This window comes from Halichoerus grypus, chromosome 5, assembly GCF_964656455.1.
Source record: "Halichoerus grypus chromosome 5, mHalGry1.hap1.1, whole genome shotgun sequence".
NCBI lineage: Eukaryota > Metazoa > Chordata > Mammalia > Carnivora > Phocidae > Halichoerus > Halichoerus grypus.
In genome coordinates, this window is record NC_135716.1 from 103,447,025 (window position 1) to 103,469,838 (window position 22,814).

The window sequence follows — 22,814 nt, forward strand, 5'->3', positions numbered from 1 at the left end:
CATCTATTCAATCACTAAGTGCTATCAATTCACCTCAAATCTTCATGGAATCCATCCTTTTGAAGTTCACGAAGTTTCTTAGTCCCGGACCTCATCCTTTTTTGCCTAAACTAGGAGAACATGCCCTTAAGTGACCTTTTTGTTTCGGATTTGCTTTGCTGCTCCTGCAATACCCATCTGTCTATCCTCTATCACAAAAACGCCAAAGTAATAATAATTTGAGATATAAATCTCAATGACTAATGACTTCACTGCTTTACTCTAAATTCTTGAATTACATACAAGATAATTTCCGAACATCTTTGGGTGATCCTGAAGGTCTGGGAGCTGGTCACTGCCAGTATTTCCAACTTCATCTCTTGCTACTTACTCCATCACCACCATTCACACTATTCTTATGGAACTTCTGTAACCACAGGGTTTCTTGCCCTGAAAACAGGTTGTTACTTCTACATAGAATAATCACCTCCCCCATCTGCAAACTAGAACTCAACTTCTAAAATGGAAATTATAATGATAATCACTTCACTGGATTATGAGAGCACAGCAAACTATTTAGCTCTTTACAAATAGTAGCTATTTTTATTTCCCACAGCTAATAATCATTATAATTTAAGCTTTTTTATTTCAATGTGTGCCATTTAAACCTATTCTAAAAACAACACATTATAGATTTGATGTTATTGATAAACACCACTGAATTATAAACTTTCACTGCCGTTCTCTTTCCATTCTTCAGTTACTTGAATCTCTGAGAAATTACAAGCATTCCATTTGTGTTGTTTTTCTTTTTCTCTTTCTTTTTAAAGTATGCATTTTTCTTTTTTTTTAAAGATTTATTTATTTATTCATTTGAGAGAGAGAGAGAGAGGAGGAGCAGAGGGTAAGGGAGAAGCAGACTCTGCACCCAGCACTGAGCCTGATGAGGGGCTCGATTTCACAACCCTGAGATCATGACCTGAGTGGAAATCAAGAGTTGGACACTTAACCAACTGAGCCACCCAGGTGCCCCTCTTCTTTTTTTTTAATTTGCAAATAAGAGCACTGGTTCCCCTGACATTCAATCCTATATTCTTCTAAAGATACTATTATTTTGTTGACTGATAGTTCATTAATAACTATAATTACCATCTGCCATGTTGCATCTTAAATTATCTAGCAATTGCATGTATATTAGTTTTCAATTCTGGAAATTAAGCTCTTGAAAAGACACTTCCCCCTCCTAAATCAGGTAAAGTTCCAGGTGTACTTTTCAAATAATTAGATTTGTAAATCCACTTTGCTTTCTGTTATTGCCACATTGTAATACTAATGCAAAATTTCACAGTCCTTTCTATGAATACTCTTATTCAAGGCTAACTTTAATATATAAACTATTGTGCTTTTATCCTTATTGATCTCTCATATCATATGATTTCTGAAAGGCACAAATAAGTAATATTAGGTTTTCTAAGCCTGTGGTTAAAAAAAAAAATAAGAGTCAACTAAAATCATTTGGAGGAAAAAAAAAAAAAAAAGCCTAAATTCCTAGGTAATAGAAGCAAGAAAGACCTGAGGAGTCTCTTAAAGCTCTTTTTGAGAATAAAGGGCATACACACCTCTATAAATATGTATCTTTTTCAATTTTATTAAAGACATTTCCTTTATTTCTCCTGCCAAACTGTTTATGAAATATATATATCTTTGGCTGAGAATTCGAGCTACAAACAATTCCAGAATTCTCCTAAGGAATCAAAATAGTATGTTTCCTTCTTATAACAGGTTCCTTTTCATTTAATTTTCATTCAGCCATATTTCCCTTCATGTCTTCTTCTCTACATTTTTTTCATTTTAGAACACATATATTGTACAAGACAAGGGCCTCTGATTTATTCCATTCGGGACCTGAGATTTGGATATGGGCAATTCATAGTATTTGTAAAAAGAATATAATAATACTATCCATAAACCCCAAATTCAAAATACACATTTGCCAACGGAACTCTGATAAACAGATCATTGAATTTTAAAGCTGAAAGGGGCCTTGGAGAGCATGGAGTCCAAACCTGAAAAATGAAAGCCGAAGAATGTTAAGTCACTGGCCAGTCACTCAACTAACCAGAGGAGAATAGGACTGGACCCTCAGGCTCCCTAAAACCAAGTTCTGTGCTCTTTTTTAATAAGTCACATGTTTTCTCACGACAGACTTCTGGTATCGGTCTGTCATTCTTCACAAGGTGAAAATACAGTTAAGGGAGTTTGTCTTTTGTCTGACCAACTAGGAAGCATTCACTCTTCTTTTTTTTTTTTTGAAGAAGCATTCATTCTTAAAAGCAAAACTGGAAACATGAAATTTCCATAACAAAAGCTTTCCTCTAAGGCTGCCTTTTCTGTCTATTCACAAGTAAGTTGCCTAGGGTAATGTTCTCCACAGGCAGTAGCTATTAATCTTTGACTTTTTTTTTTTTTTTTAGAGGCAACAATGTTAATTTTAGGTTACCGTTAAAAAAAATTTAAAATCTCTTACTCTCAATATCTGATCATCTTGGAAATTCTTTGCAAACTTTGTTTTCATGCTCTGCCTAAAAGTACTCTGTCTACGCTGGGAGAAATCTGTAGATATTAAGTTTGATGTTTGAAATGTGCACTTTGGCAGACCTCCATCTAAAGGTGTATTTTTTATGAACAATAAAGAGCAGCTGATTATACTCACAGAAACCCCAGAGGAAATAGATTCTGTTGATGGAAACTGACTACAGGGGAGCAGGAAGAGCTCAACTTTCCCTCTCCCTCCAACCTTCGCTCTCATAATTACCAACCAAGCCCTATCAAGAATATTTCCTTTAATGAACCAGCAAAGTGTCGGGAAAGGAAGGGAAAGGAAGAGCAAGGCACTTCCCATGAGGGTGGGGGGAAAGAGGTTCTGTGAGCTTTCCCCAGCGATTAGAGCTGGGCAAGTTGATCTCTTTTCATGCTGTGGATGAGGCGTGCTGCAGTCACGCCTCCCGCTGCTAGCCCAGCACCGGGATCTTAATCAGTCACTATGAAAACTCATTAGCTCCACAGCAATGAGTCCTCCACTGCTGAAGCTTGGCGCTGTGCTTAGTACCATGGCAATGATCTCGAACTGGATGTCCCAAACTCTCCCATCCTTGGTAGGACTGAACACCACGAGGCTGTCGACGCCAGATACCCTAGTAAGTCACTCCGGTGGGTTTGGCCATCTTGGGAAGTAAGTGCATTAAACCAGTGGGCTTGATTTTGTAAACTGCAAAGGCTGAGATTTTGCTTCTCTGTTTACAGGGCGGCTTCAGTGATACAATATTTATGGGCTAACTTTAGTCATGGATATTTCTTTGTGAACACTTTAAAGCTACACCAAAAAATAAATGGACTGTCTGAGAAATTAGCTGTGAAAGGAAATACTTGACTCGTTAAATACTTAAAACTGATAAGCCTTAACTTAACTATATTAACTTGAGGTTTGGAAGGATTCTTTAAGAAATGTGTTTTGTTTTTTTTTCATTTTACTTCTTTTAATGTCTGTAAAATTCCCGTGATTTTTCCTACAGAGTATGCTATCGAGTATATTCTGTCTAACCTAGTTTGCCTATAGCAGGTTCTTCCTTGGAATTCAATTCTTAGGACCGTTTGCAATGCCTTCAGTCCGAGAAACCAACCTCTTTTAAACACAAATTAAAAAACCTCAGCAATTTGAAGCCTGCCAAAAAGACTTTAAGAGAGCTAAGAAGCATAAGCAATATAAAACTTACTTGATAAATCATCTCCCTTTAATTGTTTAATTTTTTATAAAGACTCTCCTATCACAAGTCTTGCTCCTATAGCCTTCACTCACCTAAAATTAATGTCTTTTTAACCCTTCCCACATTATAACGAAGTCTTTTCTGGTAGTTTGAACCATGGTTTAGTTAGCAATACTCTAAAACCTTTCAAATAAAAATGAAAACTACTGGTTTTTCAGACAAAAGTTACAAATTCAAACAGAAGGAATATCCTCGAAAAATCATTTCCCTGCTCTCAGATAAAAAGATAGAGAAAGAATTAGTATTTGGAGCTCTTTACCTTATCTTTATCTTACCTTTTTATCCTATCTTTTATCTTTTATCGCTGGATTATGCCAGTAGATCGAAAAGTCCGATACTAAAAGAAAAGCAACCTTCCATTTTCAAGACTTATTTGCAGGTACTACTAATAATTAATCTATCAATGTGTAATTAACTGAATAGAGCCAAATCAAATGAATTACATAATTTGCTAGATTCAGCCAATGCTTAGGGCGTGGGCAGAGCACATGTGAAGCACACTTTGACCCACTTTTACGTTTACCTCCCTTAGGTCATTTAAGTCACCTTAAATCGCCTACTGTTGAAATTCCCCTCCTTACCTGCATGATGTATGTATGGCAAGAGGGATGTAAAAGAGATTTCTAGCTATAAAGAAAGCATGATATGTCATCAGTAAACAATTATAAAATCAAATCAATTTACATTAATATACACTGAGCCAAATTTTCTCAATGTTCAAGAACCTGATAGTTCTCAACAACTTAGTTGTTGAATTAACTCTTTCAGAAAATGAATCTAAACTAAGAAATTTATGAATGAGTTATACTCCAAACTTCATAGCTTGGTTCTGATATGTGTATTTTTTTGTGTATGTAGACATCGGTTTTCTTATTTCCTATTGTTGCTGAAGGAGGAGAATCAAATTTCCAAAATTATGCATGATCCTTTTAGGACTTCTAGTTATCTTATAAGGTTAAAGTAAATTCATTTTCTTTACTTCCTGATTAGTAATCTGTTGGTTGAAAAATATAAAGCATTGCTATGGTCTGTGAAGGTTCTGATACAGCCAAATCCTCCTTTGGGTGACAAAAAAAAAAAAAAAAACTTCAGGGAAGTTTACACTATGGTATTCTTCACTAGAAAGGAGCAACCAGCTTGCAAAAGCTTTTTTTTTTTTTTAATGTTTTACAAAAGTGGCATACTTTACAGAAGAACAATGGCTATGACATTTCCCTACCTTAATTATTCAAGATAATTGCTCATACCTTATGATTCCCATGGTGAAAAATGAATGAATCTGTATTTCCTAGATTAAGATCATAAAATGTTAATGATGGAAAGGATTTCTGAAACCATCCAGGCCAGTTATCTTCACGCTATTTTTGGCAGTGGTGACTTTTTTACCCCCCCCCCCAAATTAAATCTTATGTAATACACAATGAATAAATATTTGTTGAGTGAAACTTGAAGTGGAAATTCGATCTGTAAAACAGATCATGGGTCAAATAATAAATGATGGGGGGGCATTTATCAGGCCTCCACCATCTGCTCCCTCCCCACACAATCAACCCCTTGCCCTAGACAAGATTCCTCCAGAGAAACCTTCTAGCACTCGAGCTCAAATGGAAATATGAATGATCTAATCCAACCTCCTCATGCTGCAAGTGGGAGGAATGACCCAAAATGTGTAAGTGACTAAACAGCTGGTGAATGAGAGAGCCAAGGGAAGAAGAAAATCACCTGACCACAGTCCTGATCAGAGGAGTGGTCTCATCCCTTACTAGTCCTTACCCCGTCTGGCCCTGGTGCCACAGTAGGTTCGTTTTGCCCTGATCAGATGGTTTCCTATCACCCTGGACTCCACTTCCCTTCAATGGAAGGGTTAAGAGTGCCCTTCCTAGTAGATTTAGTTAGGATATCCTGCCCTTTTTAACATTCTTGCTGTATGTCCTCACTTTAGACAGTATGAATGGGATGAGCCTGCAATTGTGTAAACATCAAAAACAAAAACAAACAACAAAAAAAGAGTAGGTCTTAAAATTTGTTTTATGAGTGTTTATGGGATGTGCAGATGGCAAAAAGTACAGATTTACACAAATACGAAGTCTTTCTTTAGAAGGGTAGTTTCAAGTAACCTGAAAAAAAAAAGAGTTTCAATGATTAAATGCAATTAAATCTGTTTATAGCAAGTGTCTCTGAAATAGGCAGTGTGCATTTGATTGTCTCAAAAGCTGAAAGAGGTTTTTAAATTTCCAGGATATTTTTGTTAGTAAGCAGTTAAATACAGCTCCTTATTAGGGAACTATGCTCCCTCTCGTTTTTGTTAAAATCTAGAAACATTTCTTTACTCTCCTCTTTGGCCCTATTTTCTTTCTTCTTTCCTTTCTTTTTTCTTTCCAATTTATCACTGGGCCCATCAGCCTTTGGAGAAGCTGGTGTCTGCAGAGGTGAAGCCTTGGCTCTCAGAACGCTCAGACTCCCTCTGGCGCTTCTCTCTGACACAGGGTAACTGCCCCTTGAGGTTGAGCTTCTGAGAAATCCCCCACGCTGTGGACTCCACACCAGGAAGAACCTGGAAAAGAGCAATTAAATAAGCAGAGGACGTTCAGCAGACACCAGCTGTTCCCCAGTCAGCCCGACTGCTGTGGTGGGAAGAGGCCTCAAAGGGAACCTGTGGGCATACGTGATTTGTTTTGCTACAGTTTCGAACATCTATCTGACTTCTCCTCATAAATAACTTCTTCACTGAGTTAGTCAGTTTTAAGTTCTGTAAAATGAGTAGAATACCCTGACGCAAACTCTCCATACTTTCTAAATTTCTATTCTCAACTCACCAACTTTTTTTCAGTCTGCATGAAGACACCTGACTTCTGTGTTTTACAGTTTTTCTTCCTCAAATCCTTAGGCAATATTTCTTTTTGTGAAAGGGCAACTAAACAAATTAAGGAGTGGGAGATGGATGAGAAAAGTAACTGCAAATCTTGAGAGCCACAGAGAAAGTGATAATTGCCTTTTTAGAGAAGAAAAGTGAACAGGAGTAGCTGTATTCCTGTTTAAGTACTTAAAGCAGAAGTAGGGCCAAAAGGGGAAAATTACAAAGACAGAAGCTCAGATCAAGCCCCTCAGCTTTCCACCAGTGGAAGGCGCTGCCTATAAGGCAGCGCAATTCTTATCATGCAGAGTTCGAGTGGAAACACAAGAACAGACAGAAGCGTGACTGAGTGGAAAGACACAGGACCAGGTCTGACCTCTGAGTCTTTCCCAACTCTAAACCTTTGTGATTTCCAGAACATGAATACAGCTGTTCAACCAACCTAAATCTTAGATCTTTGGTTTTTTTGTTTGTCATTTGTTTTTGTTGTTGTTGTTGTTTTAATAGTCGTTTTTCTTAGAGCCTTGAGGCTTTCCTGAGTGAAAATATGCATTTATTTCAGTTCCAACTAGTCTCATAAGAAATAGGAAGAAAACTGTTATGCAGTGACATCTTTATTAACACATCCTCTGGAACACAACTTCGTTCAGCACGGTCTGTCAACATCTCTCCCATTCCTTTCCTCACATTCCTCCTCTCTTCACAACTAAAGCCATTAGCATGCTAAACCACATTTCACTCTCTGAGACCAAACATGTCCTCAGACAAAAAATTTATAAGGGGTTTCATCATCAGTTAGGTATCTCCACTCTAAATCAAATAGGGGCTAATAAATGGATTTTTCTCTGCTTTATTTTGTATACCTTGTACACCACTTCCAACAGGTAGATTCCTTATTCTTTTTTGCCTCAGTCTGTACTTCTATGAAATGCCTAGAAACTCAAGATAAAACATAAGACCTAGCAACGTTCAACTAGCTGATCCGGTTCCCTTGGAAGGATCAGAATTCTGTCCTTCGCCCGCCCCTCCACCTGGGCCCTGATAAATGATTGCAGAGCCCACCACAGGAACATCCAGTTGTCTTGCTGAGCCTTTACTGCTAACAGCTCCTCTGGGGTACCAATCACTACTTATTTCCATACTGTTTAGATAATGCCCTCCATCTGCCTGCGTGCACCTCCTCCAAAGAAAATTTTTTGGCTATTGGTGAGTGGACATAGACTATCTGTCCGCATTTATCTGCAGAGGATGGGAGTAAAGACTCTGGGCTGACAGTTGAAGAAAACTGGGTCTAAGGTCCTATACACAACATTTACTAAATGGATGACTTGAAAAAAATTGCTTATGTTGATTTTCAATTTCCTCATAACTAAGATAATGTCTATGTCAAAGGAAGGGTAGTTGTTTCAAAAAAAGTGAGATTAATACAAAGGGTGGGATTTTATAAACAGAAAAACAAACTGAAATGCAAGATATTTTTATTTATTTTTACTCTTACCTCGGTATCTTTCTTTTCTGGTACAAAGCCGCTGGAGTTTTGGGAAAACTCTCACACAGTAGCTACCAAAGCATAGCTTGGTAATTAAATTATAAGGAAAGAATCCAGACTTGAAATCTAATTGTTAAAATTATCATTTTAATTCTCCTATTTAGAGCATTCTTAAATATTTCATGAGTTCTGCAATATTAAAAACTGCTAAATAGTTCATTTAGTTCTTCTAATTAACACAAAAGGTTCAAAGAGAACTGAATCAGTAACCACTATGATTAGCAATGCTTTGGATAGTAATAAACCACATGCACCCTCCGGGTCCAAGTACTGGCCTTCACAGCAGTTCCCAAAATGCTTTCTGGGTTATCTTTAGCATTTATAAAAGGGAATTTCGGATAACTGGTGGTGCAATGTAGTGGTTAAACTTTCAGACTCTGACATCAAACTGACATCAAACCACAAATCCCAGCTCTGCTGACTACCCCCTGCATGACCTTGAGCAAGTTCCTTACGGTCTTTAAGTCTCACTTCCCTCATCTATAAAATGGGTAGAATAACATAACCTCGTCCATAAGGTTAGTGTGATATTCAAAGGCAATAGTACATGTGAACTGCCAAGTAATGGCTAGAGCTCCATAAATGTTTGCTATTACTTTGAGTTCTACAGACACCTGAATAATTGCTCTTGTAAGTTAAAATGGCAGGTCTTTTTTCATTGGTATCCAAAAATTGTCTAAATATTTCCTTCCACCTGAGGTCTTAGTTGGTTTTATTTTGACCCTCTTTTCAATGCCAGTTATAGATACCCTAAAAGAGAGCACTAGAGATGCTCATAAAGCTTCCTTTATTTATCACTGACCCTGACAAAGAGGTCTCTATCAAAACCCACAGGACTGTCAGGCACTCATCTTTTATATCAGCGTTTTTCTCTTTTGAGTTACCTTTTTCTTGCCAAAGAGGTAACTTGTTATAGTTGAGATCATTCAGACTAACTCTGTAGTAGATAAGGTCATGGCTCTTTTCAATGAGTCTTACAAGAAGACAACTGGAAGTACAAACAAGGCTGGAGTCTACTTTTATTAAGCTGACACTTGAGGGAGAATGCTAAATGAACATCAAACCCTATTCACCTTTCCTGTTTCCGTCATTCTAGAGAGCAACTGACACCTTGCCCTGTCATGATAAGCTCCTCACTAGTTGGCCAAACACTTGGGAAGTGAACACCAATATTAATGCTGCCAGGTTTAATTATCAGTGTTTGCACTGCTGTTAAAGATATTTTAATATTATAATTGGGTGACCTGAGCTCCTTTATCCAAAAGCTAAATTTATCCTAGTGACAAGATTTAATTTTCTAACATACTGGAGATTTGTGTCCAATGTTAGGTGAGGTCTAACTGAAACTATAAGACCTATGTCTAGATATTTAAGCCTCATACTGTTACTTAGTTTAAACCTCTAATTGTATTACTGAAACTACTCTGCTAAACCATTCCTATCTCCATTCTGTAATCTCTGCATTTTTCTTCTTTAATACAAAAAGGGTAACACAATAATCTTTAAGATGCTATCTGACTCTAAGGCACGCCGGGGTGGCTCAGTCGTTAAGCGTCTGCCTTCGGCTCAGGTCATGATCCCAGGGTCTTGGGATCGAGCCCTTCATCGGGTTCCCTGCTCAGCGGGAAGCCTGCTTCTCCCTCTCCCACTCCCCCTGCTTGTGTTCCCTCCCTCGCCATCTCTCTCTCTCTCTGTCAAATAAATAAATAAAACATTTAAAAAAATAAAAAAGATGTTGACTCTAATAATATATAATTTTAAGTACATCTTTCTATCCTAACTGGATATTCAGGCATAAATGCTAGAAGGGATGAGAGAATGAAAAAGAAAGGAATAATAATGAATCCAATGCTTCAGAAATAAAAGGCGGCATAGGAAGCCTCCATGAATTATCTGAAAAGGTAGATTAAAAAGAGCACTGGCACCATTTGCTTCTCATTCTAGATCAAGGACAAGGACTATGACATCTTCAAGAGTTTCCTGAGTTTATAACTTATAGCTTCTCTGATATTTGTTCATGATTCTTGTCAAAATGCCTATCAGCTCCCTCTAGTGATTATTGCTGAAGCCCTTGAAACGAAAAAGAACTGTGTGTTGGGTGATGGTATGCAGTGATCTGGGACCTGGGACGGGATAGGTAGGAAACTGTATCGGTATCCGCTGTGACTCACAGGCGATAGCAGATCTGTGGAGAGGGAAGTCAGCCTGCGTTAGTTCTTTAAAGAGTCTGCTTTTAACCTGGCAAAACACTCCAGGTCTATAGGCAAACAGCAGCTGAGTCCAGTAACACCGGGCATTTTGCAAGACAATCCTCTGCTGGCCTCTCTTCGCCTCCTGGTTCCTAACAGCATCTCAGTTCCCAACCCTTAGCCCTTCTCTCACTCTTCCTCAGCCTTGACCCTCCAATCTGATTCATTAAATACCTTATTTTCTAGACTAAATTCATCTCCCTCTTCTCCTGATCATACAAGAAATACCTACCTGCTGAATCCCTGGAAACCATAGAAAGGCTGATGAATTTCTGATCCTAGCTATAGAAGTAAGCCAGATCTTAGCTAGAAAGAGGCCCACTGATTTATCTGATATTTCCACAGGAAAAACAAATTCAGATAAAATTGGATGGTTTGTCTATGTAACATCTGTTAGGTAGTTTTTTCAATATCCATGACTGACCTTTAAAAACAATTATCTGGCTGTTCAACATCAGACTGATATGGCATTGTAATTAAAAGCAGGGCTCTAGAGCTGCACTGTCCAATAAGGAGGCCACATGTAGCTATTGAGCATTTGAGATGTGGCTAATCTAAATTGAGGTAAGTCGTAAGTATAAAATGCACAGTTTCAAAGACAGTACAAAAAAAAGAGGAAAAATAATGTAAAGTATCTCATGAATAATTTTTATATTGATTACATGTTGAAATATTTGGGATATACTGAGTTAAATAAAATACATTAAGATTATTTCTTTTTCCTTTTTCAAGCCTATTAGAAAAGTTAAAATTATTATATTTCCATTTGACAGCTGCTCTGGAGCATACTGCCTGGTTTCATACGAGCTCTACTACATCCAAGCTGAGCATTCCCAGGCAATTTCGTCTTCTGTGAAATGGAAATAATAATTCCTGCTTCTTAGGGTGCTTCTTTGTACTACTGCATCATCAAAGTTAATGCATGTGATGTGTCCCTTGGAATAGGGCCTGACCTTGAACAGGCTGCATTCTTCAGCCTAGGCAATCCCCAAGGAGAAACCCAATGGAGAGTCAAGCTACTGATAATCTCAGCAGCTGGAGGAATGAATGAGGGCCTCTCTGGGCAGTATATCATGGCATCCGCAGTGACTTCTGTTTGTACAATGGAGAGTATACGTTTAAAGCACAGTTCTTTCTGCAAAGTAACTAGATAAAAGATGAGGGTACTTATCTTTGTACCTGATAGAATGTATTTGATATGAGAGGAACTATCTAGTAGTTGGATATAAACTAAGTGTTGAAATAAGACATATGAAAGGCAAATAGAACACTAGACAATACACATTAAATGCCTAATGAATAATACAGACAATCTTTCAGAATAAGTAGAAACCATAACGGCTTAGTAAACCTGTTTATAAAACAGGTATTCCAAGCAGGAGAAACAAAATGAGTAACATACAAAGATATGAATCAAGGTGGCATGCTTTCAGGACACACACAGACCAATTTGGTTGGAAAGAAGTTTCCTATAGGAAGATATAGGAGGCTGACTTTAAGCTGCCTCCTTCATAGATAGGAAAGCCACTTTAAGCTAGCATTCTAGAGAGGTAGGGTGGTGATTAAGTGCACAGAAGTAATTTGAGAAGATGAATTTGGCGGACTATGTCAAAATACTCTCCTTAACCTCTCTGGGACTCTGCTTCCTTTGCAAAACCATACTGATCTAATTCTTTTTACCCTATATTCTTATATGCTACTTTTCTAACTTTATTAATAACTGCCCCTTCAATACAGAGGAAGGTCCTTAAGATAGGGCTTTGCTTCAGAATATCACACATGAATAATAATCAGAAAAATATATATATATACTACTAACTACCACTTACTGTTGAGAAAGACAAGGTAACAGATCTTATGTAGAAAGACTAGTGATATGTGATTCAGTGGTTATCAGATGCTTCTAAAGTTGCACTAAAATGTCCAAATATGACAAAAAGCATTAGGGAGTGCTGTAGGGTCAATAAGTAGTTAATAATATGAGCGTATAGAAAGAAAAATTCTCCTTCTGGGGGACTGATAAAGAAGGTGTAACTGAATGAAGCTAGGCTACCTATAGAAGTTATTTAATCTCTTTCTAACTTTAAAGAATAAAAACAGAAACTTTAATTATCAAAAAAGATGCTTTGCTTAAAATGTTACAAACCCACATTCTCTTTGTCCTGTAATGGAGGTCTGTGTTGTGTGTTTGCCATTGGTTTCCTCAGACTCAGATTAGTCCCAAAGAAGGGTGGCAAGTCTACAGTTCAGCACAGGATCCCGATGGACGATGCATATGCACAGTGGTGGCTCCAGAACAAAACTTGTGTTCCCGGGATGCCAAAAGCAGGCAACTTCGCCAGCTTCTGGAAAAGGTAGGTATCCCCATCCTCCGTGAACTTTTTTTTTTTTTTAATCTACCATTCCTTGAAAAGGAAATGTGGGAAAGCAGGCAATGGTGAGGAAGGTCCTTCCAATTTTTGTCCCCCTTCTCAAATAAACTTTTTTTTTTTCCTCAAGCTTCCTGCTCTACTGTTCTACTTATATTACTTTTTACTTTTCTCAATCTTACCTTCTTAAGACTGGTTATCATGTATCTTAATATCCAGTTGGTCTATCCCTAAGAAAAAAAAAAGCAAGCAGTCTTACTCCTATGCCAGAAATTTATCCTCAACTCCCAGGATCACTCTAGGCTCTTTGAGCTCATGCATTTGAATCCCATTAACAACCTTGCAAGGAAGTTAAAATAATGGAATGCAATATGCAAGCTATCTGAACAGATAATGAGTAATTTCAAGTATTTATCATCATTCTCTAAGTCCTTCCTGAACATTAAGCTCTTCAATTTCATTCAATAGCATTTTCTCCATATAATTTACTTAAGCCAGATCCATAACAATCAAATGCAGAATGCCCTTGATTTATTCTTTTTTTACAGATAAAAGTCAGCTCATGAAAGGTTATTTACGTTTAGTTTGAGAAAAAAAAAAAACAATGAATGGTTCTTTCAATTATTCTCATTCAGAATTTCACTGTGTTGGGCTCTGAATATAGTAGGACAGCTGGGTGGCCAGACTGATAGAAGGATGGCAACATGTTGGAATTTTAAATACCTTCAGGGATAATAAGATAAATAAGGTAATATGTGCTTTTAGAGGACGCCATACTCAACAATTCACTCTGTGCAATATCATTTTCATGATCATTCACACAATGATGGCAGTGAATAGGAACTTTTTACGGAAAATTAAGAGGAGCTAGGAAAACGAAAGCATCAAATTTGTTAATAGAGACATGCTGACTTTATGCAATTGCAAGCCTAGCAACAATAACTTCCTTCTACTACCATATAATGAAAATAAATTCCCTCCGTGTACATTACTTGGAAGTCTATTGATGCGCTAAGATTTTAAGAAAGTTTTTTTCTTGTTTTTATACACTGATTAGTCCTGTTTTTCCTCCCCCTCTCCTTAGAGATATCATTAATCTATTGGCTCTCTCTCCCTAAGTCTCTTTTTATAAGATCCCATCTTCCCTTGTTCCTTCAATATCTGACTCCCAGACAAGAGCAAATGTCATTTTCATTTAAGTTAATGACCGTAGCTAATGTGCCTCTTAGCTATTAGAAATCATGACATATGAACTGTGATTTGTCTTGGATATTGCTTACCAATCTTGATTTTCTTTATTTCTATGAAAAAAATCCAAATACATAGTTTCATATTGTTTGGTTACTAGGGAAATTAATTACATTGGTAAAAAGATTTAATTTTTTAAATCCAATTTTTTCTTTTCTATTAAACTGTATTTCTCCTCAAATTACAGACTTTCTGCTCCTATATTCTTTTCTGTGCAAAAGCATCTTTTTTCTATATCAGCTATGGTGAGAAACATATTCTTAAACACTATAATCTTATTTGTGTCACTGTTTTTCAGTATAGCATTACATATACACACCTCTATAGAGATTCAGACATTTCCTCAAAAATCAGTCAAAAAATTCAAATAAAGTGTCAGGAAGTGGATAATACCCTCTACAGGTCTAAAGTGAAATGTATTCCAGAACTATGATAAAACCAGGAATTAGTGCAGGATGAATAAGGCAAAGAAAAATACAACCCAGGAGGTTGGCTGAAAGCAATCACTGAAATGTCTATGATCACTCCATCTAATATGCAACATGTTTAATGTTTTAAAGAAATTTTAGGAAATCACACTTTCAAAAAAATCATCATATTTCAGTGACCCAAAAACCCACAAAATTTACTAACAGAATCTAGGTCTCTACAAGTTAAGCGTATTAAATTCCTCACTGGAGAGTATTATAGGCCAAGAGGAATAGTCAATTGTGTACACAGAGTGGCTTGAAAGAAGCAAGTAGCACTAGTTTGCTGCACTGACCCGAAGAAAAGCCTTGTGAAACGAGCACTCCTTACTCAGACTGAGCCAGTTCCTTCCTGACTTCTCTATAGCTTCCCGTCTACCTACGGGCACCAGATGTAAAAACAGTAGCCATGAGTTTAAGCAGCCCATTCACTATCAACCAAAGAACTGACTTAGTCGTATAATAAGGAAATATTTTTAAGAAGAATGATGCTGATAATAGTATGTCCCATATGTCATCATATCTGTACCCTGTCCATTCAGTCCTCACAGCTGAGGTCCTGCCCTTCTAAGTGTACATAAAAAGAAACTGCTCTTTAAGGTTGAAGAACCTACCGATGTCACTCAACCAGTAGGCTGTGGGGCTTTACCAGATAAGCTTGGCATTTTCTCAGCATCATGCTAGTATCAACCAGAATGTCACCGGTGGTACCCACACTTAACTGATGTACTGTCAGACATTTTTAATCAGTATCTATATTACTTAATATTTAAAGAATTACAATTGGTTTCACAATATTTCAGGTCTTCATACACCCAAACTAAAACTGTTCACTTAAAAAATGTTTGTTAGCTGTGTAGCTTCTCTGTACAGTTGAAGATGTCCTGCATTGTCTAGGACAATATCTCCTAAAGTGTGATTTTTGGAAGAGGATGCCAGTGACATCCACCCAAGAAAATGATTTTAAGAAACACTGTACATGATACTTCACTCTTGATGATTTCCACTACACCACCACACTTTAATACTAAAGGTTCTGTGAAGACCTACAGCAAAGAATCTGTTTAGTTTTGTTAATGCCAACACTCTCCAAACATATTGAACTGTAGGCTGTGTTTTTTCCAAGTTAGCCTCCACAATAATTATGAATTACAGTGAAAATCTAAGTTAATTTGTGTTTAAGGTCAGAAAGGCCTCAGACATTTTATTTATACAAAGAACCAAGATAAATAGTTTAAAAAATTATCAGGGAGACAGTGAGCTTGCCAGATGATGTAGAGAGGGTCTAAACACAGGGACACACATGAAAAACTAAGCTGTAGAACATGAGAGATAAACAGACTAAAAGAGGAACCACAGCAGATGGGTCTCCTTCTTACAGGTGTAACTGTGGGAATCCAGTCTCAGGTATCGTCAGGAAACATACTCAGGGGGTCTCTGTAAACAGTGGGAAAGTAAACATTCTTAGATATAGCTAGCAGGAAAAGCAAAAGACAGACCAGAGCCAAATCCTTTTCAACTACCCAGCTCTACCTCTATCTATTATCCCCAAGGTAGGGGCGCCTGGGTGGCTCAGTCGTTAAGCGTCTGCCTTCGGCTCAGGTCATGACCCCAGTGTCCTGGAATCGACCCCCGCATCCAGCTCTCTGCTCCGCGGGAGGCCTGCTTCTCCCTCTCCCACTCCCCCTGCTTGTGTTCCTGCTCTCGCTGTCTCTCTCTCTGTCAAATAAATAAATAAAATATTTAATATATATATATATATTACCCCCAAGGTAGCTCTTATAATTATGCATAGTTCTACAATATAGATGGTCACAATCAAGCCTCAGCAAAAACTCTCTCAGCGCATTTTCTCACAACACAAATAAAGTTGAAAATTAACTCCATAGGGTTAGTCGGAGGTGAAATAAAAGAGAGGCTATTTTAACTATATCCCGAATATCTCATTTGCCTATCATTTTCTAACTGTACAGCCTCTGCCTAGGTACATGGAATTCCTAGGAAAATATTGGTCATGCCAATGATGGGTATCTTCGGAGACAAATGCTATATTCAAATGTGTAAACAGTTTCTTTAATACAAATGGCTTTTCTTTATTCATGCTTAACCATAATGGAGCTGAAAATTATTTTGAGAGCATCAAATTTATCCAAGATGCATTTACCATCTCCATCTTTCAATGCTGTCTCGGTAATTTTGTGCTGCAATAAAGATTAAAAAAAAAAAAATGAAGCTGCCTAAGTAGGAATGATAGTAAATTAAGAAATATTTGAGAGTGATGTAATGGTATAGTGTAACAGTGACAGAAGGAGGGAACTTTCCTTAAAATAGTAAAAGACTAATTACCTATTAGTGCTATTGGAAGCCTAAGATAATTTTACCCAACAGGTATTTATTGAGCAATTAGTCTGTGCCTGGTTCTGTGTAAGATCTTGGAAATAAAAGATTTTAATAAGATGCAGGTTTGAAGCTCACAGAGCTCACAGAAGGGCAGCTGCTTCTGTGCTCCGACCCAACACACACAATACACAATCAGTTTTAATATAAGCTAGACTATAATAACACCTGAAAAGATAGCATTCATAAAAGGCAGCACTATGGGTGAAACAGCAGGAAAAAAAAAACAAAACAGGAAAATATAACCTTCTTTAATAAGTAGAAGTAGGCAAGCCAAGGTTGCAGAACGCACTGCCTTTTCGGAATGTTCCAGTTCTGAGGAATGCACCAACAATGGGCTCTTTATAACTAGCTGGCCCACTGAGCTTTGTGACATATGTGATGACAAAAATTGAATAAATTACTCCTTCCTTATTTGTAACTCACAATTGTTGCAATGAAAATAACTTTTCACTTACACATAAATAATGCGTGTTTATTTAAAAATAAAAAGAACAATGCATAAAAATGTATGAAACAAAGTAAAATTCACTTGAAATTCCACCACAATGTTTTTTTGGTGCTTTCATGTATTCATTTCATGCAAATAAAACATATAATTCTATGCAAATTTACATATATTCTATTTAGCAGGGACTCCTTTCTAGAATATTTGTTACTTCTCTTCTCACCCACATCTCACCTCCTGCCAAAAAACTAACATCCCAATATGTATTCTTCTAATCCTTACATACCTCTCTCCACCATGATTTTTTGCTCATATGCCCCATTTTCTTTTGTGGGTATGTGTGTGTGAGAGAGAGAGAGAGAGACACATACACACACACACAGAGAATTTGATTTAGAATAAAAGATCAAATTATATAAAGGCTGTTACATTCGCTCCTTTCATTTGCTTTTCTCATGGAAATTCCTCCATGTTGAGCAAAATTTAATAAACACGGGGATCACTCGGGGATTCTAAATGCAGATTCTGACTCAGTAGCTCTGGGGTAGGTCCCAAGAGTCTGCATTTCTAACAGGCTCCCAAGTGATGCCAAACTTGTTGCTCTGTAGACAATACTTGGAGTACCAAGGTACAGAAACCTAGCTTACCCTTTAGAACAGTGTATTTGTCCTCCATTCCCCAATTCATTTACTAGCTCTCCAACTCTTAGACATTTTCACTTTATTTTTAGGTTTTTGCTACCACAAAAAATTAGAGCAGCCTTTCTTTCCTCATTTCTAAATGTTTTATGAGTCACCTATTTCCTACTTCTACATAGCCTGGGGCCCTAGGAACCTAAGAAGTTACCGTGAGCTTAATCGGCGTTTACTGCCTACCTACCAAACACTTGATACGGCGCCATTTTCCAGGTCTCTTAAACACTATGTTTGGGGGTGTCCCAGCATGGCCACATGCATCTTGGTCAATTCAGTCTCACCCCTGGGAGAACTTAAGATGTTGAAATAACTGTACTGGCATGAATGCATTCTAATTCTGTTGGACACGTCACTACCATCCACAATTGCTAAACATCCCGATCTTGAAGAAATCAGAGTTCGTACTTACAGAAACAACTCATTTTAACATTCAACAGCTTGGGGCATTATAAGCTTACAAATCCCTGGAATGAAATTTCTGTTTTTAAAATTTACTTTTCTGATTTATTAAATTCGTATTTATATTTATTTATTTCTAATGCTAAATGGCAAATTTTATTATTTCCCGCCTAGGTTTAATTTTCCTTTGCTGAATTTTTTGATTGTTTATCACAAAGAATTGTTCTCTGAAAACATATCGTGTGGGGATGCAAATATGGATTTGATATTTGGCAGTTCCTTATGTTAATGTCATTTTTGCTACTTCAGTAGTGATTGCATGCTCCTGTACACAGAAAATAATGTATAGCCAATGTTCTTATTTAACAGGTTCAGAACATGTCCCAGTCTATTGAAGTCTTAAACTTGAGAACTCAGAGAGATTTCCAATATGTTCTAAAAATGGAAACCCAAATGAAAGGGCTGAAAGCCAAGTTTCGGCAGATTGAAGATGATCGGAAGACACTAATGACCAAGCATTTTCAAGTAGGTTTGACTTCTGCAATATTGTCAATCCAAATCAGACACTGAGTGTAATGGACAGCCAGCATGGCAATCAGCTAGAAATAACTGTGCATTGGCCCATACGAGCAAGGTTAAAGACTCACTGGGGATGTCAATCATCTCTCCACTGAAACTGACCATTAGCTGGTAGGAATGCATAGCAGACTTGCTATAAAAAGAGCCTAATCCTCCTAGAGCTTGGTGGAGTTTCTGGATATATTTACAGGCAATTCAGTATCTAAGACAAGGGGAAATCTCAAGGAAAATTAATAATTAAATTTATCAAAGTTTGTTCTGATGACTTTATGCCCTGCTAATAGCAAGAGACATATAGAGAATATTTATTATTAAAAGAGGCAATAATACCATTAATAATAGCATACAAAAATAAAAAGATGGATGTTTCATAATTTGATACAAAGTCTTTTCTTAGACTTTAAGTTGTTTTTGGCTATTATCCAGAAACACTGAAAATGGAGAAATAGTGCTTTTAAGCATGCTATGTGGATGTTCAGTACCTATGTATGACAGTGCCATATTTTTAAAAATCTGACTATGATAATACCACTTGAGCCTCTATTAAAAAGAAATAATCTGCCTCCAAAGGGATAGCACATAGTTTATAAAACATTCTGTGGTTTTATAAGCATAATAGTTTCTTTTTTCCTTCCCTTCTCTAGTGAAAGTCACTGCTGATGATAAGGGAATGGGCCTGAATTTAAGCATCAGAAGTGCTTTTCACACATAATGATGATGGACACAGTGCTAGTCAGGGACACGTGATAGGATCTCCACATAGCACATTTTGATCTGGCAGAAATTTTCATGGTTTTGTAATTTTCTTTAGTGGTGGTCAGGAGCCGAGTAGGTAGGTACAGAAAACAGTTTCACACTGAACCAGTTTTAAAGTTTTACCAGAGAGGTACAACAGAAGGAAGAGAGGGTAAGAAAATTGAGGGTATTGACAAGAGATGAGGCTGAAGGGATGAATCATGAAGTTTAAGTTGAAGAGAAAAGGACACAAAGCCAGGAGGTTAAGAAATTAGAACAAATTAACACAAGGCTTAGAAGATACAATAAATGTAAATATTATTGGAAATGAGAGAATGAGTGAACTGGATGAATAGAGAATTTATGGGGGAATGGTAAACCACGAAAAATATAAGGCTGAGGAGGAAATGAGTTAACGTCAACCAACATTAGAGCATGAACTGTGTGCAAGGCAGAGTTGGGCCCACTGCTGGATATATAATGATCTCTCTTCTATGAAAGACAACTAAAACAGGCAGGTAAAATTGATAGTAAATAGATGCATAAATATTATTTAACAGCACAAAGGGAAGAGTAATGTTATTTAATTTCATTCAGAGAAGATCAGGGGAAGAGTTACAAGATTTGGCAATTTTCAAGAAAGTAGTTTTAGACTAGTCCCCCCCAACACACACACACACACACACACACACACACACACACAAACACACAATCACAGAGGACTTGGAGAAAACCAGAACATTTGCAATGTTCCGGGTTAGGATGTAGGCTGTAGAGGAGTAACGTGAGCTGGATGCTGAGACCATCAACAAGGTAGGCAATGGTAAGCTGGCACTTACAGGGAGAGCATTCCCAGAAAGGAAGGAGGACAGAAGGAGAGGTGCTCAGGGTGTCTGGCACAGAGTGAAAATTGTTCAAGCTCAGATGGACAATGCAGAACTCCGCGATGCCAAGGGATAGTTTGAGGGTGCCAGGCCTGGCCTGCCTGGGGACACATGATGAAGCATGTCCATCTGTGGGAACTGTTGGGAGAAGATCAGAAGTAAACAAAGAGATACAAAGCTGAGAGAAACTCAAGGAAATGATTTACCTTTTCTAGAAGTGTGCCTAGCAGCAGCCAGGCTACCAGTAAGAAAACTTAATTTTCAGGTAGCACCACATGACCTAATGATTTTGATTTTACTAATTCACATAATCCAAGTAGATACTTCAGTTATATGTAAAAATCCAAACAGCAATAATATTTTTCTGAAGAATTACACATATTCAACACACAGTTCTGACAACTTTAAATATATATTAGCTAATTTAATCCTCTCAACAATACTATAAAGTAGGCACCATATCTATCTCCAACGTTGAGATGAAGAAATTGATGCAATTTGTTCAGCACTAAATACCTAATATACATCAGAACCACAACATCCAGCTCTAGAAGTGAGCCTAATATTACCAGTTCTATACTGCCTCTCCAAGTAGACTATAGCTCTCTGAAATTTAATTATAATAATAACATGCTAAATATGTTTGTTGAATTTATGTATTCACTGAGTCTGAGCGTGAGTCCAATGGTGACTCGGCACCTAGGTGCTGAGATGCCATATTTGAGACAAAGAACTGGAACATTCCAAAAGTAAGTTTACATCAAAGAATACTTTTACATTGGAAGAAAATCCTACTCTGGTACACCGTTTTCAACTTATCAAAAACGCTAAGTACGTTCTGTCTTCTGTACTTTTTAGGATGAATATCTTATTCTAGTTATCATACTTGAGACTATCATTCTTATATGAAAAGATCATGGTTGGGCAAGGTAGTCTAGCTACAACCTTTGCTGTAAGAGCGACATAGTAGAAAGTGAAATTCTAGAAGAAATTAGTAAGTACAGATCTGTGCTATTCTACTTTAACCTTTTAAGTATTTGATATGTATATTGGTCGAACGTTCCACTGCTCTCTGACTAGCATCAAGAGTTTCAAAATTGATTACCAATAATCAAATTATGAATTTTTGAAAAGATCCTAAAATATAATTACTTTTTTTTTTTTTTAGTTCAGGGAAAAAAAGTCCCCAAAATTGTGACACTGAATTGCTCTCTTTTCAGTATTCCCATAGTGTAACATAAAACTCTTCATTGTAACTGTTGCTATAATATGCAGCAAATGCTACCAACAGAACTCTTATTAAAATCATAATGAAGCAATTGTGTCTTCCTTTTGGGATGCCATAAGATGCTCAGACTAATAAGTTTATTTCCAAATGAGCCACCAAAATGAGTAGAGCTATGCAATTCCACCTTTTCACTGTGATATTTATGAATCTTTCTCATTATGAAGACTCTGTCCCCTCCCACTCAACATGGACATATAGACAAAATTGAAGAATTCTGAGCTTACAGAGCAAGTGGAAATTTCCCCACAAGAAACATAAGCCCATAAATCAAGGCAGCAATGGGAGCTCCTGCTATTTTAATGCATTTATAGTAATAACATCTTCCAAATGTAATTTTAAAATGCAATTTTCAGCTCCTTTAATTAGTTAGTATACAGCATGGTTTCTGACAGCACCTATGGATTATTCTCAAATGATCATAACAGTGACAGCTCTTTGCACAAATGAGATCATCTGTAAAAAAAACACACACACACACAACTGACTCACACTCATGAAATATTTTCACTGACCACTACCACCAAATTAAAGGAAAAGAAGAAAGGGTGACACACCTAGAAACTGAAAGTGAAACTGCAGGTGAGGCTTAGTCCCATGATGCTAGGAATAAGAGACACTGTGTTGGCAAAATATGCTTCGTGTTCTCCAGATGAAAATCAACTTTGCAGTTTCGAACAACTCTGTACAACTAGTTCCTTTGTTACATAAACTGTGAGCACATTGGTCCCTGAAAGAGTTAAAAGAGTTAATTCACTACATGGGTGAGCAACTCTGCCTTACTTAAAGAGCTCTAAATTATCTATGCTAAAGCAAATGGAGTCAGAGTGTGGGTAATAATTCAAAATAGTAA

The 22,814-nt window shown here is 37.2% G+C and overlaps 1 protein-coding gene across 3 annotated transcripts in view; it reads left to right on the top strand.

Annotated features, from left to right (window-relative positions):
- OLFM3 (olfactomedin 3) overlaps positions 1-22,814 on the top strand; it is a 187,888-nt gene that overhangs the window by 140,508 nt on the left and 24,566 nt on the right. Inside the window, exons 1-3 of one of the 3 annotated variants that reach the window (XM_036103977.2) lie at positions 3,025-3,176; positions 12,663-12,809; positions 18,848-19,003. In XM_036103977.2, coding sequence (XP_035959870.1) covers positions 3,048-3,176; positions 12,663-12,809; positions 18,848-19,003 — 432 coding nt within the window. In that variant the 5' untranslated portion in view covers positions 3,025-3,047. Of the gene's footprint in view, positions 1-3,024; positions 3,177-12,628; positions 12,810-18,847; positions 19,004-22,814 lie in introns of those variants that run through there. The other 2 variants (XM_036103979.2, XM_036103978.2) reach the window with 2 other exon arrangements.